General features: G+C 42.2%; 1 protein-coding gene across 4 annotated transcripts in view; it reads right to left on the bottom strand.

Annotated features, from left to right (window-relative positions):
• Positions 1 to 8,736: 8,736 nt before the first annotated feature.
• The window catches only part of syne3 (spectrin repeat containing, nuclear envelope family member 3), a 62,213-nt gene continuing 45,107 nt past the window's right edge, over positions 8,737 to 25,842 (bottom strand). For 2 of the 4 annotated variants that reach the window (XM_063497848.1, XM_063497849.1), the window contains exons 13-18: positions 23,238 to 23,410; positions 22,081 to 22,567; positions 20,441 to 20,584; positions 16,896 to 17,081; positions 16,269 to 16,319; positions 8,737 to 11,675 (exon numbers count right to left, since the gene is read on the bottom strand). In XM_063497848.1, the coding sequence (XP_063353918.1) occupies positions 11,490 to 11,675; positions 16,269 to 16,319; positions 16,896 to 17,081; positions 20,441 to 20,584; positions 22,081 to 22,567; positions 23,238 to 23,410 (1,227 nt within the window). In that variant the 3' untranslated portion in view covers positions 8,737 to 11,489. Of the gene's footprint in view, positions 11,676 to 14,345; positions 15,340 to 16,268; positions 16,320 to 16,895; positions 17,082 to 20,440; positions 20,585 to 22,080; positions 22,568 to 23,237; positions 23,411 to 25,842 lie in introns of those variants that run through there. The other 2 variants (XM_063497850.1, XM_063497852.1) reach the window with 2 other exon arrangements.

Here is a 25,842-nt window from a genome sequence, read left to right as displayed (position 1 = left end):
CCAGAGTGCGAGAGCCCAAGGAGTACCACCGGAGGGGCATCCGTGCCACCCTCCTGGGAAGGGCTGAGGAGATCCCCAGACGAGGGGTCACCCAGTAGCCACGGAGTAGAAGCCAGAGGGGGCTGCACTGGCGTGCCCGCCGGCTCTGCCGGCAGCCAGCTGTGCCAGAGTGAACCGAGCCGCAGGCCCCGAGGCCGGAGGCCCGAGGGCCCCCTTTGCCCCGGAAGAGGCCTGACCGAGCGACAGGCACCAGGCCCCGCCAAGTAGCCACCGGGAGTGAGCTGGTGCATACCTGAGCGCCCAGCCCCGGACACCAAGAACCACCAATGCACCGACCCCTGAGGGCATCAGTTACCGGCAGGGAGTGTGGTGAGGGGAGATAGGCCTCCACACTTTGGAGGGCCTGGGTGTTCCCAGGGAGGTGGAGTCTAAGACCCGACCTGACATATAGACACAGACAAACAGGCACACACAGACACAAACATGCATTCCCACCCTCATGCACACATATACAAACACTCAGCACTCACCCAACGTAGGGATAGACATACATGGACATGTACACACATTCACACTCCCCAAACATACTCTATACCCCGGGTCCAGGTACCCTCGCCCCCAGAGGGGGAAATGGCACCCAGACCCAAGAGATGTGACCCTTTCCCCCGGGGTGGAGGCAAGCAGACCGCCCCAGGCTCCGCAGCAGCAGGGAGGCCGATTGGACAGCCAACACCTCCTCCCAGCCCCCCGCCCCGATGGCTAGTAGAGAACGGGGGTGTGTGAAGACCCCATACCTCCCTCCTCCCGCTCATGTGTAGTGTTGCTGCGTGTTGTTCTAAAGTGCATTTAAAACAAGGGAGGGCATGGTGCTGCTGCCAGAGAGCAGCAGGTGTTAGCACGGCCCCTCCCGAGAACCCTCAATGTCTACATGGATTTAAAATTGAGAGTTGGCACCGGCGCCAGAGGTAGGGTTGAATACACAGACCGTCCACTGGAGGCCGTTAACGTGGTCACCCTCAAGGCCCTATATATATGTGTGTGTTATGAAAGTGTGAATAATGTGGATGTCTAAGTTGTGGAATAAAATTGAGGCACAGGTGGCCAGAAGGGGACGGGGGGGGGGGGGGGGGGGGGGGAATGCCTCCCCTGCACCCTGGTGACACACCCGCACCCCAAGGCCCTACCTGTGTGGGTGGGTGTGGTGGAGCGGGAAGAGGGAGGCAGCCGGGGATGGGGAGGAAAAGAAGGGAGGGGCAAGATGCCCCTCCTTAGGGCCAGCTCCCCCGCTGACCCCAGTAGGCACCCCCGTCCTCTGGTACCCACCAAGGCAAGGGAGCCCAGGCCCATCCAGACCGGGGCCTACGGCGGCAGCACCGCCAAGCCCCACAGGACCCGGGGAAGCCCACCCTACCCCACCGCAGAGGAAACTGTACCCACCCCAACATTCAATCATCTCCCAGACTACACAAGACAACAGACACCCAGGTTAGGTTTATTCTCCACCTCTCCTATGTCTCTCCCCCACCTGCAGAGTGGACTTCTGCAAGGATGGAACAACCTCCCTGCCAGTTGAAGAGCCCCCCAGTTAGGCCGATGCACCAGAGGCCCCCTGCGCCAGGGCTGAGCCCCCGTGCACCCACCCGCCCACAACCTCGGCGACACACCGACGAGGACTGAAGCCCCCAAGGCCCAGCCAGAGCCCCAGCACGGAGACGAAGCACCCCCAAACCCCAAGCCCCCACGCCTGCCCCGGATCCACTCAGGGGCAGCCAGGCTACCAGGCCAGTAACCTACGTCTGCCAGTACAGACCATCCCCCAGCCCCGCTGCACGCAGCCACGAGGAGAACACCCTCTAAGAGCGACCAGAGCCACTAACCAGGTTATGACCACAACCCCCCGGGTTGAGCCCTCCAGGGATAACGTCTCTAGGGGTCCTCCAGGCGCCCTAAGCCCGTCCCAACCTCCACATCAACCACAATAGCTAAGGCAGGACCAAACCACGACCCCCCACCCCCGCTAGGTGATGGAGCCGATCAAAGGAGCCCAGAGGGATTGATCTAATGTGGTGGCAGAGGCTGTATCGAGACTAATGTGATCTATTAGAATGTTTCTATATTGGCTAGAATTAAGATTATTTTTATTTTTCCAGTTCATGAGGACCGTTTTCTTGGCGATGCATAGGGCAGTAAAAACCATGTGGACTGTATTAGTTTCTGTAGTGACATCATCCAATTTTCCCAACAAGCATACTAAAGGGGAGGTTGGAATTTTACATTTCAGACACTTTGATAAGTCTTTACATATCTCACGCCAAAACTTCTGCACTGGTGGACAGAACCAAAGAGCGTGGATGTAATTGTCTGGTGTATTGCCTTGACAGTGTGAGCAGTTGTTGGAAGATGTAAAGCCCATCTTGAACATCCGATGACCAGTATAGTGCACTCTATGTAGTATTTTGTATTGTATTAATTGCAGACTGGGATTTTTAATCAATTTAAAGGTTTTTAAGCATACCTGAGACCAGAAGTTTTGGTCTAAGCTTACTGATAAATCTGCTTCCCACTTTGCAATAGGAAGGGATATTGATTCATCTATTTTAGAAAGTGTTCTGTATATTTTAGATAATAATTTGGGGGATTTAAGAGTAAGAAAGTGTACCGCACTTGGTGGTGTTTGTAATTCAGCTTGACTGAGGTAAAATTTCTTTTTTACTATGGATTTAATTTGTTGATATTCTAAAAATCTTTTCTTGTTGATCCCATATTGTGTAACTAGTCTGTCAAATGGAATAAATTCTGTTCCCTCTAATATATGTTCTAAGTATTTAATTCCTTTACAACTCCATTCTGGAAAATTAATCATATTATTGTTTTGTAATATGTCAGGGTTGTTCCAGATAGGTGTACGTTTGCATGGGATTAATGAAGACTCCGTTATTTTTAGAAACTCCCACCATGCTGTCAGAGAAGAGCTGATGTTGACACTTTTGAAGCATTCATGTCTTTTGATGTTTGAGCTGATAAATGGTAGGTCTGAAATCTCTAGATCATTGCATAGTGCCTGTTCAACATCTAGATACGGCTCATCTAAGAAGGTATGTTTTAACCATTCTGAAATGAACTGAAGCCTGTTGGCTAAGAAGTATTGTTGAAAATTAGGCAGATCTAATCCTCCTTTATCCTTGGTTCTTTGTAGTGTTTTTAAGCTGATACGTGGGGGTTTATCTTTCCAAAGGAATTTAGAAATATATGAATCCAGAGATCTGAACCAATCTTGTGATGGTTTGTTAGGGATCATTAAAAATAAGTAATTTATTTTTGGCAAGATCATCATTTTTATAGTGGCGACCCTTCCCATTAGTGATATGGGTAAAGATTTCCATCTAGTCAGATCGCCTTCTACTTTCTTTAGAAGTGGGATGTGGTTTAATTTAGTTAAGTCTGAAAGCTTAGGAGAAACATTAATACCTAAATATTTAATATTTCCAGATTGTAGTGGGGCAGAAGAAGAATTATGGAAGGAGCAGTTAATGGGAAGAACTGTAGATTTTGGCCAGTTAATTGAATAATCTGAAACTCTTGAAAACCAGTTTATTAGAGTAATTACCTCAGAAAGGTTGGTTTGTGAGTTTTGCAGAAAAAGTAACACATCATCCGCATAGAGACTGATTTTATGTTCTACGTTCTTACATTTTATGCCCTTAATTGTTGTATCCTGTCTAAATGCTGCCGCTAGTGGTTCGATAAAAATTGCAAAAAGTGAAGGGGAGAGTGGGCATCCCTGTCTGGTGCCCCTCAGGAGACAGAAGCTGGAGGATGTCTGGTCATTTGTCCTGATACAAGCTGTTGGGGAATTGTATAATATTCTTATCCAGTTTATGAAAGAGTTTCCAAAACCAAATTTGTGTAAAGTTGCAAATAAAAATTTCCAGTTAACTCTGTCAAACGCTTTTTCTGCATCTAGAGATAATATTATGGTTTCAATGTTTTTACTGCATGAGTAGTCTATTAAATTAAGTAATCTACGAGTGTTTGTTGATGAGTGCCTACCTTTTATGAAACCAGTTTGGTCAGGATGAATTAAGAGGGGGGTTATTTTCTCTAATCTTTTTGAGAGAGCTTTGCAGATTATTTTGAGGTCTACATTTATAAGAGATATTGGACGATAGCTTGAGGGAAATAAAGGGTCCTTGCCTGGTTTTAGTAGGAGACTAATGTTGGCAGAATTCATATTTGGTGGTAGTCTGCCATTTTCCTTGATTTCCTGCAACATTCCGTGGAATACTGGTGCCAAAATTGTCCAGAATTCTTTGTAGAATTCTGCAGGAAAGCCGTCTGGACCTGGAGCCTTATAATAATAAGGCCCAATAGGGCATACTTGTCAGGGCTTCCTGGAGTTCACCTAGCATCAGTGGCGAATCCAGTGCCATTGCTTGACTGTCTAGTAATTTTGGAAGAGTTACGTTGTCAAGAAACTGATCAATTTCATTATTAGACGGGTTTATTTGTGGTGAGTATAAAGTTTCATAGAAATCCCTAAAAATGTTGTTTATTCTTCCAGGGTCATATATTGTGTTTCCAGATAAATCTTTAACAGCACATATAGTTGTTTTTTCTTTATTTATTTTTAACTGGTTAGCTAGAAATTGACCGGATTTGTTACTGTGTTCAAAATTCTGCAAGCGAAGTCTTTGTACTAGGAATTCTGTTTTTTTTATTAATAATTTCATTTAATTCTAGTTTTGTTTTGCATATTTTGTTCATAATTTCTTGATCTTGGTCGGACGCGTAGGCTTCTTCTAAGGATTTGATGTTTTTTTCTAATTCCTGAATATTTTTGTTTTCTTCTTTCTTTTTATGTGATGAGAAAGAAATTATTTTACCTCTCATCACAGCTTTCCCTGCTTCCCATAGAACAGAAGCAGATGTTCCGGGAGTGTCATTAAAGTCTAAATATGAAGTCCATTCTTTTTTAAAATATTTAATAAAGTCTTCATCTTTGAGCAGTGATGTGTTAAATCTCCAGTTTTTACTTGGTGTAGTATTATTCTTGTGCATTAGTGTTAAAGATACAGGAGCATGATCGCTGACAGCTATAGGGTGAATCTCAGTGTCTGAAATGTCACTCAGCAGTGAGCTGTTGACCAAAAAATAATCCAGACGAGAGTAGGAGTGATGAACATGTGAGAAGAAAGAATATTCCTTACTGGTGGGGTGAAGGGAGCACCATGCATCGCAAAGGCCATAGTCGCTCATATACTGTTTGATTATATTTGTGGACTGCCAATTACGCTGAGTTCCTGTTGTGTTGAGCCTATCCATTTCTTCATTTAGTCCAAGGTTGAGGTCGCCTCCAAGAATAAGTGTGCCATCAAGGTGTTCAGAGAGTGCACTAAAAAAACCGTGGAAGAATGAGGGATCATCAACATTTGGACCGTATATACTTACAATACATAGCTTTTTGTTCAATATTGATAGTTTAATAATTAGAAATCTACCCTCTGGATCTATAACTGTATCGAGTACTGTAAAATTAACATTTTTATGTATTAAAATTGCTACTCCCCTTTGTCTAGAATTATAACAGGCTGCAAACACAGTAGGAAACTCAGGTGTTTTAAGTTCATTTAAACCTGTGACAGGTCTGTGAGTTTCTTGTAATAAAACAACATCTGCCTGTAGTTTTTTAAGCTGGTTAAATATCTTTAACCTCTTTCCTCTGGTGCCAGCTCCATTTACATTCCATGTGACAAACCTCAGTGTGCCCATAATTTTGTGTGTATGTCTAATGATGTACGCTGGGTGTTTCCTTTAGACAGGTGAAGAGAATGTGGAAACATCACTTGTTTGTAAATAAAAAGAGAAAAAAAAGTGTGGTGAGAGGCTCCATAAGTCTGACTATGTGTGTGAATATTCACTAATATGAACAGGCATGGCTTGCTTATGTGTCCTGTAAGTCTGTGCGCGCTGTGAGGCTGTTGTAAATGTGCTGCCGTTGAGCGCATGTGTTTGCGTGATCGTGGTGTGTGAATATGCAGAAATAGAGGGTGTTGTTTGTAGGTGAGTGGGGAAGTAGGTGATCACAGCAGTGGAAGAAAAGAGAAAGAAAGAAACCACATTAACTGTGAGCGACAACAAAAAAAAGAAAAGAAACGGAAACATTCCAATTAAAGCAATGACGGAGGGTGACGGTGTTATATCTGCTATGACATCATACCGATATTACTAGGTTAAACACATGTCAAAGGAGAGCGTGTGAGTGAATAAGAAAAGAGTGTAGCGGGTTCTTATCTGGAGTGCAGTCAATATAACCACGGAGTGGTGCCGGGGTCGCGGTAGAGCTGTCCGTCCACGTAGAGCCGGTCCACGGCGATGACAGCACGGGAGCCTCTCTGGATGAAGTTACGTCGAACTGGAAACAGGACCTTGCGTCGTTCCAGGATCTCTTTGGGGAACTGGTCGTTCACGCTGAAGTCTGTTCCTTTCAGCTCCCTGCCGTGACTCTTCACCTGCTCCTTCTGTTTGAATTGGCCGAATTTGGCCACAATAGGACGTGGTCTCCCGGTCCGCGACCTCACGCCCCCCAAGCGATGCACTCTATCGAAGTCGATGTTCTTTACGGTGTCCTCCGGCAGCTTCAGGTGGATTTTAATGAAGCTTTTCACCGTTGCCTCCGCGTCCTCTCCGGGAGATTCTGGAATACCAGAAAACACAAATAGATATAAATAGATATTTTAACTCAAAAGTACAGTTTTTAAATTTAATGTTGCTGAAACAACAAAGTAATAAAAAAAATAAATCTATCTGATGGAGAAATCCCTCATCTTTGGAAAAAGAGAGTTTATTACAGAGAAATGGCTCTTTCCAAAATAAAGCAGCAGCATATTAAACATATCAGGTCCCCATAAGGAGAATCATGTGCTAACGGCTGTCTAAATGACTCGGGTAAAGTTTGTAGCATGCGTGGTTGTTGTTTTTGTCTGCTTCCACTTGTCTTTGCACTAGGATGATGTCGGAGTAAATGTGCAGTCATATTCGTTGTGTTCCCACTAGAGCTGTCAGTGTTAATCTCGTTGAAATGACGTTAACGCCACAACACGGCAAATCTCCGTTAACGAGCTACCGCGGATCGCCCCGTGTGTGGGGCTGGATGGCGTCAACACGTTAACGAGCAAACTGCGCTAACGCACTAGTTCCCACCAATTGAGCGTTGTGTGGCACATCCAACATACTGTTTTACTTTTGTCCATGACGCACTTACCTTCAGGGTCATACTTCACATGAAGACCAAAATAGTTCCAAATGCCAGATCTGAATGAGGGTGGGGGAAGTTCAATTTGCCATGTTGCAACAGCTTAACTTCTGTCTCGCTAGCTTGCGCCGCGCTCAGTGGATCTGCGCTCGACAGTGCAGCCTAGGCGGATAAGTCGAACGCAGATCCACTGAGCTCTCAACACAGACAGCATCGTCAGAAGAAAAGTTGATAAAATAAATTAAAAATTTTGTATTGTTCGATACATATGCGTACCGAACCGAAAGCACTGTATCGAACGGTTCAATATCAATACGAGTATTGTTGCACCCCTAGTGGCCACATATGCAGCGTGTGGCTGCAGCACCTCATGAGGCGCTGGAAAGTGGCTGGGGCTCCGAACAAGCCGAAGTGTGACAAATGGTCACACTTCAACCCGTACGAAGTGGAGAAGGCTGTCTTTTCCTTGGACTCTGCAGACAAGGGAATCTGCCAGTAACCATTGGTTAAATCCAGTGCAGTGAAAAATTAAGCTGTGCCTAACCAGTCCAGGAGCTCGTCCATCTGGAGCATGGGGTAGGCATAAAACCGTGACACTTCATTTAACTTGAGGTAGTCGACACAGAACCATTGAGACCCATCTTTCTTCATAACTAAAACTATGGGGCTACAGCAAGCACTGTGCAACTCTTCTGTAACTCCCATTTTCAGCATTTCAATCAATTCTTTCTGAACAATTTGTCACCTCAGGGCCCTGGGGAAGAAGAGTGGAGATAAATGGATTAGTGTACGCTCTGCAGGGGCAGGCCCAGGAGGCTTCCTCCTCAGTGCTGGCACAGGTGGTGGTCTGCCGGCCGGCTGGTTACGGCTCACCACTCCCTCTGGCCAGGCAGCCAGGTGATCCTTCGCAAGGGTAACCGCGGCTTCCAAGCTCACCGGTCTGTGGCAATGGAGCCAGCGCGCTGTCTCCCTGGGCAGGCCATCCACAAACTGTTCTAGGACCACCATTGCCAGCACGCATCCGTTCCCCTTCAGTGTGATTACTTCCACCTGGCTATTCACCTCCATGGCACCATCCCTTCACTGCAGCGAAGCCAGAGACCACACCCCTGCGACATCCCGTCTTCCTTCTCACCCCAACCGGTCGCAGCAGTTGGCCGCCCCTCCCTGAGCCTGGATCTGCTGGAGGTTTTTCCCTGTCAAAAGGGAATTTTTCCTTCCCACTCTAAAGTGCTTGCTCATAGGGGGTCATATGATTGTTGGGTTTTTCTCTGTATATCTCTTATGTAGGCTCTACCTTACAATACGCCTTGATGCAACTGTTGTTGTGATTTGGCACTGTATAAATAAAACTGAATTTAATTATCTAATCCTCTTATGTTCACGTCAATGGAAAAATACAGGCACTTTGTTGGTAGCATTAATCAAATATTCAACCCAATACAAAAAAACCAAACCAAAAAAACCCCAAACAAACCACACAATGATTCCTCACAAAATATTTAATAACAGAATAAAAAAACGGTTAAATACAAGCACTGTCGAATAATATGAAGCACTTCTTCCTTCTCTATTCTATAATGTAACAATATGTAAATCCTACATGTCAGAGTTTACCTGCATCTTCATAATGAATACATCCATCTGAGGAAAGTTTGCATAACATATATTCTACCCTCTCTGTGTTGCTGAAAGACCAGCTGTGCTCAAGAGATGCAAGTCATTGGACATGTTGCATAAATTATTAATAAATGCATATGGTTGGATTATGGGATTTGAGACAGGCATTGCATAGGCTTTTCTAAAGGGATACATGCATACATATCATAGGACTGAGTAGAACAGTGCAGCAAGGAGCAATACCACACAAGTTATTCTTGATTCAGCATACAATGCAACACACATGATAGAAACACGTATGCGTTGTGTTACTATGTAACTCGTATACTGTATGTGTGGTACCAAGTACAGCCAATCCAATTTTTAAGGCTTTGTAACTGGATGCCTTTACTTTTATGTAGTACATATTTTTTTAATTTTTGTGTAAAGCTGCTACATGAAGCAAATATATTGTTGATCACTCAAATAAGTGACAGAAGAAAAAAAAAACAAATAAAAAACTCTGATGTCCATTGCTTTTGTTTAATCACCACTGATAAACCAGTGTGAACCACAGTGAAAGTTCAAACTTGACATTGTCAGGCGTGACACTGGGTTCATAGCATACCAGAAAAAGTAGGCTTTTGTGGCATGTGGCCCACATTTTTTTTTTCAGGTTTCATAACCAAAAACATGTTATAAACACTAGATGACTCTGTACACACGGCGAGCCTCATATTGTAACCAGGTTCTTGTTGTAACCTTGATATGATAGTACATAAAGTAACAAATCATGAACTAAGATCAAGACTTTTCTATTGAAGTCAGAGGGGTATATATACAGTTTTACTGTTTAGTCAGGTTTCACCATTTATTTTTTTAGAAATGTCAAATATGTTAAAAGTTGGACTAGAATGTACACTTTACACACTTCAGCAGTGCTTGCCACTTGATAAATGTAAATAAATTCTGAGAAATTACATAAAAATCTAAATCAGGAGAGAAGTGATTTCCAGCTTGATACATCATTAAACATGAACACTTGGCCGGCAACAGGAATACCCATCCACCCTTTGGCACATTTTACTCTATTCTGACATCATCAGTGCACTGAGCTATAGATTCTTTTGTTCTTTATTACAAGCAAGGCCCACTTCTTTGATCAACTGCAATGGCCTGCTACCTCTCATTCTCAGTTATTTCAGATGCTGTCCTAAGAAACAGATAAGACAAATGGAACTAGATAAGCATAGCATAGCCTGGAGACTTTTTAAGACAGTATTAAAGAGTCCATGTTCCTCCCCAGAAGTCAGAATACAAGGGCGGTCTAATCCAAACTATTGTATTTACTTCAACAGTGACCACATTTAGCTATTCTGCTTTTATGACAAATTAAGGGAATGCATTACTGTGAAAAGTGGCCATGACAGGTATCAGAGAGTCACCAGGAGTTTCTCCTTTACTCTTTACGTAGATAAGCAGAGCATCAGCATGACGATCGACACAGGAACTGTAGTCAGCTGCACTGATGATGTCACAACTTCAAAACACAAGCAAACAGTAAGCATATTGAAACAAAAAAACCCAGAAAAACCCAGACTGTCTGCAAATATAATAAAAATGTTCTAAGTGATGTTAAATGTCCTGGAGCTTCAGTGGACAAACCTCAAATTTGTTTACAGGGCATTTTTTTTAAACTATAAAGGCTCTACTTTGAGCCTTTAATATTCCTGTTGACTCTACCTTTGGCAACCATTATAAATAAAGCTTTTAAATTGCGACAAGGGTTTATTTGAGGAAATATGGTAAGATATTTGTCATTTAAAATGTATAAACGCCAAAGTACCGTGTCTAGCACTGCGGCTATAGTCTTTGGTTTCAGCCTTCTTGTTCAACAATTCTATGTATGAACTGTGACTTTGGCTTATCATGTTTTAATTTCTAAATCTCTCTTTGGTGGATTTAAATGGTCAAACTAAAACAATTCCAGTCAGCTGATAATCAGTCTCCAATCAAATGGTAAACAAGCACTGATCCACGTCTCCTCAAATTTTCAAAGTAAGAAAATTAGATTTATGTGAGTCTGGTAAAAATGATACTAAATGAAAAAATAAAAAAAATAAAAGAATCGAACTAATCTAAAAGTCCCAAGCTCAAACTCAAAAGCATGTCAGGGCTATGCAGGATGTATTTTACAGATGTTAAGCTTTCTGTCATCCTGTCTTCATAGACACTTCACATCTGTAAATGATAAGATTAAGAATGACTGCTGTGCCAATTAATACTTCTAATGGTAATGGGCAGTTTTACACATGGTTAAGAGATCATGGTTTCATATAGTGAAAAAACCTTAGAAGACATTTAACCATGCAGTGCAGAATGCAAAATGTTGTTTGCATACACACGATGCTCTAGGTTGCACTATTCTTTTAGACTAGATCTGTCACAGAGAGATATGCACTGCAGACTTTAGACTGATCTGAAGTTTGGGTAGACCAGCTCTGTGGTCTAGTACAGTTACACATGATCTTCAATCACAGGGGAATGCCGGGTCTTAGGTAATCAAGTCAACATTTCCTACATAATCCACAGCCCATCATAGAGTTTTCTGTTGTCTTCTGTTGTCACAGGAGATCTCCTATGTGGGTGGAGGTCCTTCGTAGCGGAGCATGATGTTGAAGGATCGGGCAAAGTTGTTAGAGAGAGAGCAGCTATTGCCTTCATCCATGAGGGGCAGCAAGAAGGCCAGGAGCAGCAGAGCGAGGAAGAGGAGCCACAGAGGAAGAGCCAACCGACAAACCCGCTGCAGCAGTCCAGGTTTCTGCTGATAAAGAAGTAATACAGGGTTACTGGAACACATAGTTAATCAAACAAATGAATCCCCATTGATACATGTTAAAATGACCAACTATACAGCACTAAAAAGTGTGCTTGCAGCCCAGCACAAATAATGCTTCTGGCCTATTCATAATTAATCCATTTGGAACTCTCAGAGCTTAAGAACAAAAGAACTCACAATGGAATTCATGAGGTATAAACAGGTTCACTCTCCTCTCATTATAGAGAACGAGTGTAATTTGTCTCCACTTTAAGGTTTCTGGGCACGCACATCTTCGCCAATCTTACCTGGACCCACAACATCGATTCTCTGGTAAAAAAGGACTATATTCCAAATTATGTATAATGAATATATCCCGTCTTCATAATTAATCCATTTGGAACTCTCAGAGTTTAAAGTTGGGTTACTTTGACTGAAAAAAGCAGTTGTAGCTAGTTGCTAATAGCAATGTCCCATAATTGCATTGCTGGTGCCTCTGTAATGGAGCAATAGCATGTCCAAGTCTACCCTTAAATTTTGGTGAAATTCTAATATTTTTTGTTTTTAACTTTGTTAGGTAGCACATTTGCAGTTCATGAATACTGCTTGCTAACCAAGCTACCCAAGGCTGTTAGCAATACTTGATAACAACACTGCACCATCAGTCATCATGCCTGGTTAAAAATAAACAAAAACAATAAAACAAAACCAGTCTACCAAAGAGAAGTTGATATCACAGCAATCAAAACCATGTTTTATTCATCTCTACAGTGTTTTTATTAGTATCTATAACGTGAATGACAACAATGATATGGTTCTGTGATCATTCATCAGCTCTTAAAAAGAGAAAACCTGTTCAACAAGGAAACCTGCACCATTGCAAGCAGAAAGCAGAAGACAGCTCAGTCACACAGTCAGAAACATCACATACCAGAGCAAAATGAGTCAGCTCAGGCCTCTGCCTCTTTTTTCTCAGACTTGTTATTCTGTGAATCATGTTTACCGCCTACATCCATCTTTCACCTTCTGAACACTGTATCACCAGCCTCACTGGTGGCAATGTAAAAACAACAAAACTGAGGTCTACACAGTGTAATACCAGGAAAAAGGCAGAAAAATATTTAAGATGCTTTGTATTGGTGTGTAGTACAAATAAAACTTCCCAAAATACACCATTGTTGTACTTCCTCACGTCAGATTTCTGTGTACTTTACAAATAACAATTAATACAGGTGGCTGAGGGACAAATTGATAGAAAATGCATTAATGAACTGGAATTAAGTCTTTGATAATGATGATGATTATGAGAATATGCACAATGCCTAATGAGCCACAATGGTTTTGTGTCGGGCATCATTGTGTTGTGTTTAGATTCACATTTTATGGTTTTTACTCAATGAAATATTTGTCAATGGAAAAATAGTGTATAGATTATGGTCACTAGTTACCATTTTTTCAACTTTCTGGAAAAAAAACCCCTCGAATAATAGCAGCTCCTTCAGGACAATAACTGCAACTGATTAAATGTAATAGCATTGCAGCTGTCTGAAAGGCTTTTCCAATTTGTGGCTATTACTGTTAAAAAAGATATTTGGATGTTTCTTTGGTCCACTCTTCTTTACAATGTTGTAGCACTCCACCAATCAGGACTGTATGGTTGCCAGTACTAAGCCACTCCCCAGTAAAAGACATATGACAGCCTATTTGTCAGGACTCTCAAAGCAAGAGAAACAAAATTCTCTGGTCTGATGAAACAAACATTGAACTCTTTGGCCTGAATGCCAAGCCCTCACCAACTATAAAGAGCAGACCCCCTCCAACCCCCGACAGGGGCCTCAAACTTGCACAGGAGCTCAACAGCTTCTTTGCTTGATTTGAGACCACCCAACCCCCACTCCCCTTGCCCCCCACCTCCCCCGTCTCCCTCCAGAAGCATGAGGTCAGGAGGTGACTGAGAGCAGTGAACCCCAGGAGAGCTGCTGGCCCTGACAGCATCCCAGGAGCTGTGGTTAAAGCCTGCACGGACCAAATGGCAGGGGTCCTCACCAGGCTGTTCTACTTCTCCCTGACTCATGCTCGGGGCTGCGTTCTCAGACTCCTACTGTATGCCCTGTACACATATGACTGTACACCAACCCACCCAACCAATGTCATATCATCAAATATGCTGATGACCACTGTGGTTGGGCTCATCTCTCATGGAGATGAGATAGGGTACGGAGCAGATGAAGAGACCTTGTCCTGCTGGTGCTCAGAAAATAACCTGAAGCTGAATGTCCTCAACACAAAAGAACTCACAATGGACTTCAGAAGGTAAAAACAGGTCCACTCCACTCTCATTATAAATGGAAAATGAGTGGAATTTGTCTCCACCATCAGGTTTCTGGGCACCCACAACTCCACCAATCTCACCTGGACCCACAACAACAACGCCCTGGTAAAAAAGGCCCAGCAGCAGCTGCACTTCCTCCATGTCACGATGAAGAATAACCTAGACCAGAAGCTGCTGCTGGCCTTCTATCGATCCTCAGTAGAGAGCGTTTTCTCCTACTCTCTGGGTGTTTCGTACACAGAGGCCATAACTAACAACACAAAGGCTGTGTAGAGGGTAAATAACAGTGCCCCCCCCCCCCCCCCCCCCCCCCAAAAAAAAAATCATAGACTGCCCTCTGCTGACCCCTGGAGGCCATTGTATGATTCTCCTGTCTCAGGAAAGCCAGGGCTATTACAGTTGACATCTTTCATCCTGCCCACCACCTGTTTGACCTGCTGCCCTCTGGTTGGCACCTCACGTCAATCAGGTCCCACACCTCTAGACTCACAAACGGCTTCTTCCCCTGGGCTATTTGGCTGTTACTAAACACTATCCCCTGACTCCCCACCCCTGCCTATTCACCTCACAAATCTGAGCCATGGTTAAGAGTAACCCCCATCACTCTGGCTGCTCACACATAGACTAAGTCTGTTCTTTGCACTACTTCCAAGCACTTTGCAACTTTTCTCTAATGTGTGCTTCTCTCTCTGTTTTGTATATATCCCTCTTGATTGTATATATTTCTACTATTTGCTATTTATTCCAGCTGTCTACTATTTATTTTATTCCAACAGAGCTGGTTTGGGGCACCCACAATTTCGTTATACATGTACAATGACAATAAAGGGCTATTCTATTCTAGTCTATTCTATTGATCAGTGGCCACTGACCACTAATCAATGATCATTAATCAATGGTCATGAAAACTGGATGATCTTGGATTGTCTAAGAATTTCATCTCTGCTTTCCACAGATGATGTGGTTCTGTTGGCTTCATCGGGTCGTGACCTCCAGCTCGCACTGGAGTGGTTCCCCGTTGAGTGTGAAGCGGCAGAAATGTGAATCAGCAAGTCTGAGGCCATGATCCTCAGCCAGAATAGGGTGGAGTGCCCACTCCGGGTCAGAGACGAGTTGCTGCCCAAAGTAGAGGAATTTAAGTATACCCCGTTTTTGTTTACAAGTGAGGCAGCAGGAGATTGAGAGGTAGATCACAGTAGAGATGGTTCGGGCATCTGAAAAGGACGCTTCCTGGTGAGGCGTTCTGGGCATGTCCCACTGGGAGGAGGCCCCGGGCAGACCCAGGACACACTGGACAGATTATATCTCACGCTGGCCTCGGCTTCTCTGCTTAGGGTGCTGCTCCCACGACCCAGTCCAGATAGGCAGAAGGAGAAGGATAGATGGATGGATGGATGGACTTTTGCACAATATACAATTTTAAATAATTATAACAAATAAAAATATTAAGTTGCAACTAAACGGAAAAGAATATAGGCCATTATCATAATTCAAAAAGAAACCTAAACAAGTAACAAACCAGAAAACAAAACAGCCTAAATGAAAAATTAAGTTCTACCAGTCTCAGAGAAAATCTCCACCTTTGCAGGAAGTTTGTGCACAATAAAATAAGTTTTCTTGAATTTTCTTTTAAATTGTAGCTGTCCAAGAGAATCCAGGCTTTGTTGATGAATAAAGGTGGTCATTTATATTGCCACATATGCTTTTTTTTTCATGTATATTTTAATGAATATCCTTGCAAAATATAAACAAAAGTGGGTTACTCAAAAGCTTTGCACAGTACTCTCCATACAGTATATTCTAACAATGGCATTTCTGATTTCTATGACCTCTAAGCCAAAAATAAAAACATCCCTGAAATATTTCATATATTCACAACATTTTTGAAATGATTTATGTTAGAAAAACAAACTAAAACAAACTAAATTCAAGATCAAGATAGTTAACTTTTTGTGACCAAGTAATATATCACATGATGCGCTCACCTGAACTGTTTTTTTTACCCCAGCCTTAACAGTTACTTGATTTCAGCACAAAAATGTTTTCTTGATTTAGTAACAAATCTTCATAATCACATTTTTCATTTTAATCAGTTGTTAAATCTATTTAGAACAATTTACATGTACAAGCTGGAGTAGGTAGCCCACAGACTGTGATATTTTAATCTTCCAAGACTTCAACCAACTCTGTAACTAAAGTGAAAGAAATATTTTTTGACCGAGTATGCTTGTAGTTGTCATTTGAACATATCTGAACTCTGCTCTTACCTTTCGAGCTGGTGCTGCAATGGCTGCATCCTCCTGTGTGGCTGGGACTCTCTGCAGAGAAAAAAAAACCTGCCCGTTATTTTACAGTGTTTTACCAGACTGTGCGCTGTGTCCTTTAGGATTATATTTTTTTATTTATATAAATGTTTTTATATAAACAGCCGTGTCTCAATACCTAGAGAACGTTGTTAAAATGCATAATTTTAACATCATTACACAGTCCAGTGAAAAAGTAAGGGGACAAATCTCTTGTATGTCACATAAGTTAAGAAACCATCATAAAGACAGCAATAAATGTGAGACTAGCAAAGAACAGCAATAATAGATTGTTTAAAATCAAACAACTACATTTGGGCTCCGGATACCTGCTGTATGTGTGCAGAAACCAGCCTTATACTTTTTACCTCACCTTTCTCCTGTTATATGAAATATACTCTGTTTTTGTTTACAAAATGGATGGATGGATGCATGCACAGTCAACTACCATAAGATCCACATTAAAATAGATTCCATCACAGGGAAAACACAAACATACAAATGTTTTTTCATTCTTACAGCAGAAGCCAAGAAAAAGAGTTTCCTGCTAGTTTTGTCTCTATAATGTTCAGAAGTCAGCTGTCCTCTCACCTTGGCACTGATCCTGTTCCTCACATCTCCGACATCCTTGAGCTTAGACTTGTAAAGCATCCAGCGGTAGCGGAGGTCCTCCAGGCCGGCCTCTTCTTTTGGTCCAGTACCAGCCTCACTGCTCTGGCTATCCTGGATCAACAGCTGAAACTGCTTCTGACCCCAGGACAGGTCAGCTCTCAGAGACTGCAACAGGACACAGATTTGACTCACAGAACTAGTTTTAATAAAATAAACAGTACAGGCTTTTCCTGGTGTTTGGATTGCTACTTCTGAGGCGAAATGCAAGATTTAGAACAACAAAACTCAAATTTTAACCACAAGAGGTCAGTATAACAGTGTCTTTTAACTTGCTCTGCAGGCTGATCATTAAAAAAAATCTGACTACAATCACTATGCAAAATAATCACTTTGACACATGAACAATTGTTATGCAAGATTATACAAAGTTCTAAAACCACAGCAAAAAACAATGAGTTCTGGCTCAAGGTTAACCAGAGGTTCTGTTAGAGCTTCATTGTTATGGTAAATGTGGGTCTTCAGGCAAAACTGTTGCTGACATGTGGAACTCTTTCCCACAGTATCAGAGAGTGCAGTACTTTGAAACATTTGTCATGTAGTTTGAAAACATGCTGGAAAGATTCTGACTCTTGCATGGATAAAGAATATGGGAGGACTGGTATTCACCCTGATGCAGGAAACTAGTATGGTTACTCCATGTTTTTCTTGTGACATGGCTTATACTGTTTTCTACATGGTCTAATCTACTCATGCATTTATATATCAGGTCCCTTATTACAGCCTTACACACTATGATATGTCTATGCAGACATAAAAGAGTGTTGACACAAACAATAACATTGATGTGAAAGGCTCTTCTTTGTATTTTCAAACACTGGCTGGAAAACATCTGAGCTACACATGGGTACGGTGTTGTACCCATGAGACCTTCTCAAGAGAAACAACTGGAACCTTAATAAGTGAAATATGACCCCCTTGACAACCGGCTCTAGTAATAACTGACTGATAGCTAATATACCAGCAATAAATAACAGGCTTTAACACCCTCAGATTTAATGATATAGTTCTAAGCGATATTCATCGTCAGCCTAATGTAGCACCTCCCTCTCCTTTAATATCAGTTTCAGTCTGCATAATGTGCAGTCATTACAAAACAAAACTTTTTTTTGTAATGACAACATTATTTACCATAATAACCAATCAGCCTCAATCACTCAGACTTGGCCCCTACCTTTCCCTGCACTGTCACAAGGTACCGGATCCCTGCAGGGCTGTATTCTCTGCCTCCTACTGTACACCAACGATGACACCACCGTGGGTGGGTCATCTCTGATGGAGATGAGACAGCGTACAGAGCGGAGATACAGAGTTAGTCCCGCTGGTGCGCAAGAAATATAAAATTATAATAACACACTGGACAATCTGAAGAGCAGTTTCAGCAACAGGTTCCCTCAACCTGGCTGCCTGAGGGAACTCTACAGGAGGTCATTCCTTCCCGCTGCTATCGGACTGCTGAATTCATCCACTTGGGTCAGATCCACACATGTGGAACAGAATGAATCACACCTCAATGCATCCTGTCGCTTTTGTAGACCGCAACATATATTTGCATACATACGTGTCCTTTTATATTTGTAAGTATATTTATATTTATACCTCTATCTCGATAATCTTCTTAATACTTATCTATCAATATCTGGTTCTACATTTCATTTTATATGAGTGCTTGACGTTTGTTGCTATGACAACTCAGTTTCCCTCTGGGATTAATAAAGTCTGTCTGATTCTGATTCTGAAGTTGCAGTGTGCTGGGCTATCCATGTACTCACATCAGTTTTTAAAGCTGGAGGTCTGTCACTGAGGACTGAAGGCAGATTTGGATTTTGCCCAAAAACATGTTGGCAGGGACTGTACACATGTACATTGCTCTGGACTGAGCTACTCTGTATGCACAGTTTTCCAGTCACGCTCTTTATCTTTAGTAACATTTCAGACAGGATTTTCTTGTGTACTTAAAGCAGGACGCTGCTGCATGAACTGTAACCTGCAGTGGTTTTAACCTTTATTTAAAAATTTTCAGCTATGTCTCTAATTTCTTCATTGTTAACTTTACCGTGATTGTCACTGAATTGTTTGTGCGGTGGACTGTAAATGCTTATCCAGCTTTTCACCACTTCCGCCTGTGAAAGCCTTCTTACAACAGACATGTGTAGTAGGTTATGCACATCTTAACAGGTTTATTTACTGCTGATGCCGACTGCACTGACACAAACAATATCCAGAAATTCAAATATCCAGACCGAATGTTTTCAAAATGCAAAACATTTCACTAAAGTTAACATTCTGCACTGACCAATTTTTATTAAGATTACTAGATTGCTAGTTTTTGCAAGTTTCTGAATGGGCCTCATTACTGTGATACAGCTGTGACAATCACCAGGAGACATGACGGTAATTTCAGCAAAATCAATATTGACTGAATGAAGCATGTGAAGAATGTGGACACAGCACCACAAATCTGAATAGAATTGTGACATCTGAAAAATATGAACACTATGAGTCTACTGCGAGTTGGTCTGTGACAACAACATTTGCAACATAGTGTGTGTAATAACACTGTGTTATAGCACAGTTTCAGAGATACCATCTCTCAAAACAAATAATCAAAGTATCAAAAATATAGTCACAATAATATAAAAAACAATCAATAAATAATGAACTGGTTATTCAGAAAAATCCACTGTAGATGTGTTTTCTGATACCAACACATCTACAGTCTGCAGAGAGTTTATTATACTAGATTATTTAGATATGAAGCCCTGCTGTTCTCCTTCCAACAGCTTCATTCTCTCTTGTTGACAAAATCCTCCGTCTAGCTAGATATGCTGCATCAGAAAGAGATTTTGTTCTGAAGCTCAAACAGTCTGTGCTACCTTTTCCAACATCACACCAGTAAAATTATAGTCTGTGATTCATGGGCTACGTTGTAAAAGGTATAAACACATGTATGTTACCATTTTAGACCTATAACTGCCAGCTTTTTGTCAAAATGTTAATTGCAAATCAGTGTCTTAACAGTCCCACCATAACAATAAACAAGCATATAACAATAAACAATTGCAGCCAGGCAGACATTATGCAAATTAGGGCAAATCTCAGATGGATATAAGAGAAATCATTTTTTTCTTAAACAAAAATATCACAATTATGGCTACAAGGATTCATCGATTAATTCATCAGTTTTTTTGCTTCAGTGCTTCATTTAACACGAGGCTGTGTAGAGCGTAGTTTCGCCCTCCTATTTAAGAGGTTTCCATGGTGACAGAGTATAGACAATTTTATTTTACGCTTGAACATGTTTTTAAAGTGCTGAACACACATAAAATATTTTCCTTAACTTCTTAATGGGCAAGACCTCAATTTGGGTAGCCTGAGCTAAAACCAGCCTAACCGGTGACCACCACCTGTCCTGGCATCTTTCTGCAACAAAAACGTCCTGACTGTTTGCACATTCACAAGCTCACCTTGAGTGTATCCTGCTTGAGTCTGACATCTTTGGCGCTGTGTGCTGCTTCTTTGGAGCTGAGAATCTCAGAGAGGAGTTCATTCTGTTTGAACAGCCAAGAATCAAACTCCTTCCTCCTGGATTCATGGTGTCCTTGGCTCCCCTGGAAAACCCCAAACAAGTAATGAAACATTTACATGCACACTAAAACACCTTAGTTAAAACACCTAGTGAAAAATGAAAACCATCTAAACCCAGATTAGTGATTTAATACAATTTTAAAAATCTATTTTATATTAACACACAAACTTGAACTTATTTTATATGTAGAAAATGCATTTTCAGATTGCCAAAAAGTCTCTCAGTTTTAGTGTTCCAGAGTATGAAAGTATGTTACCAAAGTATTTTAAAGTGTATAAGTGAGAGTGTGACGTCAGGAGTTGCGTCTTTGTTGCCCAGCATATTGGGCCTTAGAGTAAATGTAAAAAAAATTGAAACAATTCAGTGATTTGTAGATCTCAGAAACCTATATTTTATTCACCTTAGAACATAGAAGACATGTCAAATGTTTATTAAAAATATTAGCATATTTTGAATGTGAGGACAGCAACACGAAACTCAAAAAATACCGGCAACCGCCAGTGCTACCCCTCAGCATCCTAGTCGATACACCTATGGTATCAGTTTGAAAATTCTGCGTCGCTGCATTCTAGTTATCAAATTCACAAGATCTTCAGAAAACATGACGTCTGACCTCAAGGTTGAGGACAATGAGATTCAAACTTGTCTGAGATTTTTAGTAGCTGCACCTATGACCTTATGACAACAGAAAACATTTGGCGCACAATGAAATATAAAATATGAGGAGGAAGACCCTGGACTGCTGAGCAGCTAAAATCCTCTATGAGACAAGAATGGGATAATTTTCCTCTCCCACAAGTTCAACAGTTGCATACGGACTATTGGCAAAAGAAAAAGGAACGCCACACAACTTCTTTGAGATGTGTTGTGGGCAACAAATTCAAAATGTTCTTTTCTTAAAATTAGTACACTTTCTTATTTCAGATGTTTGATATGTCTTCTATGGGTTTCTGAGGTCTGCAAATCACTGACTTCTGTTTTTATTTACATTTTACAAAGCAGCCCAAATTTTTGGGTGTATCAATGATTGTACTGGTGGTTCAGCAAGAAGCATTTTCTTTCCCATGATAGAGGAGGCAAACCCAAAACAACCAGTTAGTGGCTTCAATTGTGGGAGGACTGAATAATGTGTTTCACACGTAAACCCTTTTTGGAATTGGTTTATAAAAGTCAATGATGTTGTGTGTTTATTGTTTGTATTAGATCAGTTTGCATTGATGGTTTTGGTTTAGTTATGGAACATCCATCCATCCATCCTCTGCTTATCCTTGTCAGAGTTGTGGAGGGCTGGAGCCTATCCTAGCTTTCTTAGGCCGAGAGGCAGGGTACACCCCTGGACAGTTTGCCAGTCTGCCGCAGGGCCAGTTATGGAGCATCTAAGATTAAATGGATCACTTGTATTTACTGATACTTGGGCACTATAGTAGCATACAAAACATAACAATATCGGAGTAACTTATCCAGGAAGTTGCTGTAAGTTAGCTTGGTAGAAAATAACAAAATCCTGCACAACAGTACCATTGAGTATTGAACTGGTGTTGCTGATGCTTTCTTGGCTGAGGGTCTTCTGATCTCTCCCACTCCTCCTCCTGAGATGAGGCATCCCCCTGCTTCTGTGCTGTCATCTCCAGAGCTAATCATTGGCGGCTGAGGATAGCTCGCCTGTGTAAATAATACTGCTTCCTCTCCGTCTTCTGCCAAGACACTGCTGTTACCTCCTATTGGCTTGTCATTGGAGACTCCCTGCTCATGGCCAGAGAAATCTACTTCATCTGTTTTGAAGGTCAGTGCACTTCCCTTGACTGTACTTGATGAAATAGGATTTTCAACATCTGGTTCAGCCAACATGTGGTAACCTCCTTGGCCCTGGTTCCACCCTTCCTGGCCAGTCATTAATGTCTCCTCCTCCCCTATCATTGCCTCCGACTTTCCTCCAAGTGCATGCATAGAGCCAGACGTCTTGGCAAAGTCAGACTCTCTCTGCTCTTTGGAACTGTTCAACAACCTGAAAGACAAAGAAATCCAGGTTTCATGATGTCGTAACTCGTCAGTGGTACCAGGGGACAGAAACTTTCATGTCAAACCTCAGTGCCTACTTTAAATACAAAACCTGATTTCTTGGTTGTTTTTATATATATTAAAAAACAACATTTAGGAAACAGATCTGTCAGAGTGAGCCAAACCTAACTGTTTGCCATCCTTTTCCCAAAATTTGTGCAGCAGGGACGGTCTTTCGTAGTTTAGAGAGACTAAATCTAATATCAGACACTGAAAACATTTAGAGCATTAAGAAACAAAAAACACAACAAAAAATAAGCAGCAAATATTTGAGTAGACATCTACATCCAGCTAAGACGGAGAAACAAAAGCTACAGACACTGGTGCCATCAGTTACTAAACAAATAAATACTCTTTTAGGTAAACTGAGGGTTTAGAGACATTTCTGGAAACAGCCTTGCGGAACTGGTTGATAGGATGGGTTTGTTGAAACACATTTATAATTAAAAAATGTGTCTATGAAGGACTCAAGCAGCAGCTAGTGCTGCTAAGATGTGTCCTTTTGGTATAGACACAAGGCCAGAGTGATAAAGGAAAACAAGCTAGGAGCAGTATTGTGATAATACCACACACTAAGCTAGACTGAAAAAAGGAACTGCTGTGTGCTTTTCTTGTACCTGTGCAGATTCAGACTCATTTCGTACAGGACCAACCAAGAGTCTTTTAGGCGCTTCATGTCTCGAAGAATATGGACCTGCCCCTCCTCAGAAGTCTTCTTTAAAACTCCCTGACCCTGAATATCCACCTGCTGCAGCTGGAGCTCCTTCTCTGGGAACTCTCCCAGTGCTCTCTGTGGAAAAAGGGAAAGAAATACTTATACATAGTGAACAAACTAGACAAAATCTATTTTTGTCTTAGCACTAAAGCCACAGTATCTTCTTTTATTCCACTTGCTTCAGTGATGCATGTCTCATTTTTATCAGCGATACAAAGTCAAATAAAATAAAATGTATTCCATCCATATTCCATATTGTTACTCTGCTCATGAGTAAAGCTTTGTCCACATTGGTAGCGATTTCCTCATTGCACATCTCTTTGAGCAGAGCTCGTTAACAATTGGACATTCTAGCCCCCAGCTGCCCAAGTAACCCTCTAATGCATTTACTATCAGCCCACAGTCTTTCTATGGTATCTGGTTGTTGGGTTGCTGTGAATCACTTCCTTTGTGGATGCAGCTGAAACTCACTCCCATTACCACTGGGACCACTGTTACCTTCACCCTCCACACCTTCTCTAGCTCTTCTCTGAGCTCTTAGTAATTCTCAAGCTTCTTATGTTCCTTCTTCCTGATGTTGCTGTCATTCGGTATTGCTACATTTATCACTACGGCCATCTTCTTCTGCTTGTCTACCACTATGTCCGGTTGGTTAGCCATCACCAGTTTGTCCGTCTGTATCTGGAAGTCCCACAGGATCTTAGCTCGGTCATTCTCCACCACCCTAGTGCGCGTCTCCCATTTGGACCTCGGGACTCGGCACAGATGTTTCTTTTCACTTGGTTATGGCTTTCCATGTATGCTCTGCCTGCTGGCATCTTGCACCCTGCTGTTATGTGCTGGATTGTCTCAGGGGCATCTTTACACAGCCTGCACCTGGGGTCTTGCCTGGTGTTGTAGACTCCACCCTCTAATCTTGTAATTAGCGCTTGTTCTTGTGCTGCCGTGATTAGTGCCTCTGTGCTGTCTTTCAGTCCAGCTTTATCCAACCACTGGTAGGATTTATGGATGCCACCTTCCTCTATCTGCTGGTGGTACATACCATGCAGGGTCCTGTCCTTCCATGATGGTTCCTCCTCTTTCTTGGGTTTCTGCTGCCTGAGCACTGAGCACCCGTTGTTTGGGATATTCCTAATGTATTCGTGGATGTTCGTTGTCTTATCCTCGACTGTGGTACTGACACTCACTAGTCCCTAGCCTCCTTCCTTCCACTTAGCATACAGCCTCAGGACGCTGGACTTGGGGTGAAACCCCTCCATGCCTGGTCAGGAGCTTCCTGGTCTTGATGTCAGTGGCTTCTATCACCTCCTTTGGCCAGCTTATTATCCCAGCAGAGTACCTGATCACGGGCAGGGCGTAGGTGTTGATAGCCCAGATCTTGTTCTTACCGTTCAGCTGACTCCTCAGGACTTGCCTGACCCTCTGCAGGTACGTGGTGCTTGCAGCTTTCTAGCCTGTGGGATCCCCAGGTACTTGTAGCTGTCTTCTATGTCTGCACAAGTTTCCTCAGCCAGTAGGCGTGTACCATGTCAGGGCCTGGTGCTGTCTAACTCTTATAAATGGACTGGTTCTTATATAGCGCTTCATACAACTTGTGCATTCACCCATTCACACCCATTCGCACAAGCACATTTTTTGTGCTTGTGCACATTTTTTGTGCTTGTGCGAATGTGCTTTCTAGCTAACATTCACATGTCATCACAAATCATCTAATAGATCTTCTGAGGGTACTTCGGTTAAGGAGGATCCAGGTTTCAAGCTTCGATATGATCCTATCTTTCAGGTCAGTTTCTCTCGCACCCAACAATCCTTCTTCTGTCACGCTTGGGGCTTGGCACATAGATATGTCAGTACATATATCCCTATATTTCAGCTGGACTGAAAGACAGCACAGAGGCACTAATCATGGCAGCACAATAACAAGCTCTGAGCAGAAGATTCATTGAGGCTGGGGTCTATCATACCAGGCAAGACCCCAGGTGCAGGCTGTGTAAAGATGATGTTATTCTTCTGGAAGAAGTCCCTTGTCCTGCGGCCATTGTGTTCTGTAGCATTGCCCTGTTGAAAAACCTAGCCGTTACCGCACAAACAAGGGCCCTCAGTCATGAGGGATGCTCTCTGCAACATCTGGACATAGCAAAGATTCATCATAATCAAATCAAATCAAAATTTATTTCTGTAGCACATAATAAACAAAACAAAGTTGACCAAAGTGCTTCACAGTCAGTCAGAGCAATAGCATAAGACAGAATAAAAGAAACAGTTAAAAGGAGGGCAGGAAACAATATGAACAATATGCGTAAAAACAAAACAAAACAAAACACATAACTAGCCACTGTTATGATCCAATGTTGTCAGTGTTTGTTTTATGTGTGATTCCTCCCACCAGAGGATTGTCTTTTGGTTGGTTTTCATTTGTGTAGGAAAGCATAGGGACCATTAGGGAGTTTTGTTTGTTATTTTTGGCATTGCTCACTGCTGAAGCAAATAAATGGCTGCTTAGCACT

This window comes from Pelmatolapia mariae, linkage group LG16_19 (genome assembly GCF_036321145.2).
Source record: "Pelmatolapia mariae isolate MD_Pm_ZW linkage group LG16_19, Pm_UMD_F_2, whole genome shotgun sequence".
Lineage (NCBI taxonomy): Eukaryota > Metazoa > Chordata > Actinopteri > Cichliformes > Cichlidae > Pelmatolapia > Pelmatolapia mariae.
This window is presented reverse-complemented; position numbering and strand designations above follow the sequence as displayed.